This window comes from Nicotiana sylvestris, chromosome 6 (assembly GCF_000393655.2).
Source record: "Nicotiana sylvestris chromosome 6, ASM39365v2, whole genome shotgun sequence".
Lineage (NCBI taxonomy): Eukaryota > Viridiplantae > Streptophyta > Magnoliopsida > Solanales > Solanaceae > Nicotiana > Nicotiana sylvestris.
This window is the reverse complement of record NC_091062.1, coordinates 172,091,038-172,096,111: the sequence shown is the minus strand read 5'-3', so window position 1 is coordinate 172,096,111 and position 5,074 is coordinate 172,091,038. Positions and strand designations below refer to the sequence as shown.

General features: G+C 34.8%; 1 protein-coding gene across 1 annotated transcript; it reads right to left on the bottom strand.

Annotated features, from left to right (window-relative positions):
- Positions 1–279: 279 nt before the first annotated feature.
- On the bottom strand, positions 280–2,704 carry LOC104248474 (premnaspirodiene oxygenase-like). The gene is made up of 2 exons (XM_009804735.1): positions 1,752–2,704; positions 280–1,092 (listed from the first exon to the last, which is right to left on the bottom strand). The coding sequence occupies exons 1-2, from the start codon at positions 2,667–2,669 to the stop codon at positions 472–474; spliced, it is 1,539 nt and encodes a 512-aa protein (XP_009803037.1). The 5' UTR covers positions 2,670–2,704; the 3' UTR covers positions 280–471.
- Positions 2,705–5,074: the final 2,370 nt, after the last annotated feature.

Here is a 5,074-nt window from a genome sequence, read left to right as displayed (position 1 = left end):
TGGCATGTATCAAAAGTTGCAAAAGATTCCTCCAAACATAAGAAGAATATGATCCTTTAAGTTTACAACAAGGGGTCAATCTGGTAATTCTGAGTATTGGTAAATTTGCAGCCAACATATATGAAAAGAAGTTTTAGCTGTACCGTTTTGATCAAAGTATCAATTTAACAACCTTGAGTGAACTACACTAATTTGGTATTGGATTGTCAACCAAAGTTTTCACTTTTAGGTGACTTGGTTAGATATAATTCCGCGTCAAGTAAATCCGGGATATCAATGTGGACCAAAAACTATGACATAAAGAAAAGAGAAACAAAATGTGATCAAATTATTACATACTACACAAATAGCATAACAGATTCTTTGATCTGACATTTTGAACCAAAAATGTAAAACCAGTTTGAAGCTTATTCTTTGCTAATTTTCTGGGAAAACTTCAAATACAAAAGGGAGACACCAATAAACACCAAACTAAAGCATGACATCCAAACACTCATCGTTTTTGGCAATTACGTACAGATCTTTCTCTTTCGCTGCACTCATTCCAGGTTTCTCACTCATATCCAAATCTTTCGGACTAGTTCCATATGGAAGCTCCCAGTTGAAGTGGTAGAGGAGCCGAGCCAAAGGATATCTAAAATTAGCTAAACCAAACTGCATTCCTGGACAAATTCTTTTTCCCGAACCAAATGGAATAAACTCAAAGTGATTTCCCAAATAGTCAATAAAAGAATTTTCAAATCTCTCTGGTATAAAACTCTCAGGGTTGTTCCAAACTTCTGGATCTCTTCCAATTGCCCATGTATTAACTAGTACTGTGGCCTTAGAAGGTATTGTATATCCATCAATACATGTTTGTTCCCTACATTCCCTATGCAATATACTTGGAGCGTGTAGCCTTAATGTTTCTTTAACCACTAACATTAGGTACGGCAAATTATCAAGATCTTCTTCATCAAAACTCGATTTCCCTTTGAAGGCTTGTCTCACTTCACTTTGTGCCTTGGCCATGACATTTGGGTTCTTCATCAGTTCTGACATTGCCCAAATAATAGCTGTAGATGAAGTTTCAGTTCCAGCAGTAAACATGTCCTACATCAACATAATAAATAACAACATCAGAATAATGCAATGAGAAGAGTTGCACCTTACATCTCTGTTTAGCTATATACATTTGAATGATGATTATATATGCATTTTGTACTCTTTTTAAGAGTCCTCCCTAACTTCTATCATTTTTATTTTGTCAAATTAGAACCACTAACCTAATCATCAAGATGGGATTGACATAGATTTGACCCTTTATAATATACAGAGAAGAAGAAGTTAGTGACAAAAACAACTATCTGATTCCATCTTTACACATAATTAGCATGAGGAAGATCTAATTACTACCTGAAAATTGGAATGGATCAAACACAAGTTTAAATTTTACCCTCGGACTAGTAATCTTTCTCCAAACCATATTTGTGTTGTTAGGATCATTCAATACTAAAAGAGGTCGATGCCACTAGTTATAGGGAAGAACTATTCGTAAGGTGATTATGGACAAGACAACATAAATCTTTAGTCCTCATTTGGTTCGTGAAACTAGACGATCTGTGCTTGCTTAGAGTACAAAACTGGGGATTTAAGTTATATACACGGTCAGTATAAAAAAAGTATTGTTTAACCTGTGATATACAAATTATTTAGTTAGTATACCTTTTTACTAGAAATGCAGGGGACGTTGATGGTGGCAAATTACTTACCAAAATCACAGCTTTTATGTGGTCATTGGTGATTGGAAATTGAAGTTGGTCATTCTCCTGAATTCTTAGGAAAACATCAACCAAATCTTCACCTCCATACTCACCATTTCCCTTGTTCCCGTCTGCTCGACTCCTAATATGCTCATTAACTATGTTATCTAGAACTGAATCAACCTCTTGATGCATTTTTACCAATCTTGATTTTGCTCCACTCATTTTGTAAAGTAACTTCCACGAAGGGAACAAATCACCCACATCTCCTCCTGCTAATAACAGCGTTTTTTTCATCAATTCAATCAACAGCTCTCGATCTTTGCTTAATTTTCCAAAAACTAATCGACATGTCACAGAACTCGCAAACCTAACAATTTTTTCTGTCATATTGACTTCAGAAGTACCCTTAACGGATTGAACTGATGAAAGGAGACTCGAAAGCTCATCTTTTCGAATCGAGCTAAATGATTTGACCATCCTTGCACTTAGAAGTTCCATAATACAAATTTTTCGCATTTGTTTCCAGTAATCACCGTATTCTGCAAACGCAATGTCTTTATTATTGTACATAACAATATATGTGGATGTAAACTGTGGCCTATTAGAAAAGGCAAGATCGTGAGTTTTTAAAGTTTCTTTTGCCGCAGAAGGTGATGATATGATCACTGTAGGAACTTCCCCTAGTTCTAAGTACATAACAGGACCATATTTTCGAGCTAAATCTCTAAAAATGCGATGTGGATGTGCTCCGATTAAGTGATGTAAACTTCCAATAAGTGGAAGTCGCCATGGACCTGGAGGCAACCTTTGTTTTTGGCTACTGGTTTCTGAATTTCTCCATTTTCTAACTAGCACTATAATAAAAAGGGAGGAGAAGAAGAGGAGAAATGAAACTAAGTTGACAGAGGAGGAGTAAATCTCCATTTGTTCAGCAGCCAGCAGGAAGGAAAGGAAGCTGATCTTGGTGGATGTTGTTCTAAGTAATTTATAGCTGCCTTTTATAATGTCACAAACCCCACATCACAAATAAAAAAATAAAAATAAAGAGCCCATATGACTGAAATAGGCTATCGCCTTCATTAATTTTAATAGTACGTCGTGGTTAGGGTGTCGTCTGACGTTGTCTTGAGTGTCGTTTGTTGGAAGACTGAATGGTATCAAACTAATTCTTATTTTTCGTTTACCCAATGTTATACCTTCATGTTATGTTATGTTACTCACGCTCCAAATTTTCAGTCTTAAGCGTACAAGAAGTATTAAACCTCTCACGTTAGCTGAGGGAATCAGTTGTTATATCCAAAAATGGATACATAAGTTCTATGAGTTTAATCATTATATTTATATATTTAAAATTATCAGTTCATATCTATTATTGTTGTAATTTTTACAATAAATTAAATATTTCGTGTCGGACATACTGAGTTTATATGATCGCGGTACTCTTATTGCTAGATTCGTCCCTGGTTATTGTTAGGATTTGCCTTGAATTTCTAATCTATTAGGATTCTTTTTTTTTTTAAGAAATAGAAAAAGACTCATAAAAGGATTAAATTTCCTTAATATGTTTTATCCTTTTCTTGGAAGACAAGTTTTGCACATCTATAAATTAAGGATCTCTACTTCTCACAAGAGCACAACAAAAAATATCCACAATGTAGTCGTTAAAGAGTTTTGTTTAGGGGGAGATTTTTCTCTCGATAGTTTTTCTTCTTTTATATTAGTTTTATCATATGTAGATCAATTGACCAAATCATTATAAACTATTATGCTTAGTTTAATATATTTTTCTTTTGTCGTCTGGTTTATCGTCCACCAAGCTTTATATTGTTAGTTTCTGCATGCATTGTTTAACCAGAAAATAGGAATTTCGGTCAAAGATTAGTTTTAGAAGAACTCGGGTTACTGATAATCAAATATGGAACAAATAAGTAAAATTGATTTAATCGATAGCTGTGTAAATAAAAGAAAGCAAAGTAAATTAGTGTATTCCAATAATATTCTGTGTCCTTATAAATGTTTATTCCTCTCCTTTTATAGCTATTTCTAATTAATACATTTCTTTCCTCTCACAACAGAGCCATTATGAGCAATTAATGACATTAATGTAACGTTATAATTAGCAATCGTAATTGTTTCGTGAATATTCTGTAACATTTTCCAACACTGATGCTCATTAATTACGGATAGTACGTATCTGTACTTTTTGCTATCTAGGTTTATTCTTCCGATGTCTCTTCAAATTACCAAGAGGTTCGAGTAATCGTTCCTTCCTGTTTTCTTGAATCTATGCATGTACCTATTAAGGCTTGCGTCTCTTCGAATACTCTTCGTCAGTTGTCACTCTTTCATTGATCCACGTGTCTTGACATGTCAGCACATAATTAATTCCATATGTTAACTTGATTTTCCCCAATACATGCACCATGTTATTTCGATCCCAACAGTTATATCCTTATATTGTGTTGAACAATCGTCGGGGTACGAGCTACCTGAGTTAATTAGGTGCAAGATCTTTCAATGCTGATGGCCATTGTAATGAAATTAAACCATACGTGGTCAACTTTGCACTCCTGAATTCTCTATTGCATTTGAGACTTTGGGGAAAACATTAACATCGATATAGTATTAGGAAGCCATTTGCATTATTTTGACTACACTTTAGGTCGTAAAACTGATTTTTCTTTCAGAACACGAGTAGGAAAAAAGGGAATAAACTTAATTTTCTCGGCCATCGACATGGACCCAGACAGGAATAATTAAATGAATTGCAAGAAATCCCCCCCCCCCCCCCCAAAAAAAAGTTGGAATGAACACTTAAACAAAAAATAATTTATTTCAACATTTGATTGGAAATGACATTTCCTGTAAATAATCATTTCCAAAGAAAAAAAGAAAGAATTGAAAAGAGAATTCAGTCCCATATCAGATGCCAAGAACCAGCTGTCGTTTTAGGCCATGAACCAGTTCAATTTTCTTTTTAGTATCTGACAAGAAAAATCACTATTATGTTTAGGAATATAATTACGGCGCCACACATGTAACGATCCGGCCGGTCATTTTGAACTCTAGTGTGTCGTTCAGCGGTTTGAGGCTTTAAATAGCTTCACTTCATGTTTTATGACTTGTACGCGCAGTAGGAATCAAATTTCGGGAAGTTCAGAGTTAACTCGGAGGGAAAATTCTAATTTCAGAAGCTTTAAGTTTGAAGAATTGACTAACGTTTGACTTTTGAGTAAACGACCTCGGAATTGGGATTTGAAAGTTCCAATAGGTTCGTATGATGATTTCGACTTGGGCGTATGTTCGGGTTGAGTATCGGGTCGCCCGGG

Bases quoted from the DNA above. Each gene is read 5' to 3' on its own strand.
- LOC104248474 (XM_009804735.1), bottom strand. From the start codon at position 2,669: ATGGAGATTTACTCCTCCTCTGTCAACTTAGTTTCATTTCTCCTCTTC. The intron at 1,093-1,751 runs GTAAGTAATTTG...ATGTTGATGTAG, and splicing joins ACATAAAAGCTGTGATTTTG to GACATGTTTACTGCTGGAAC.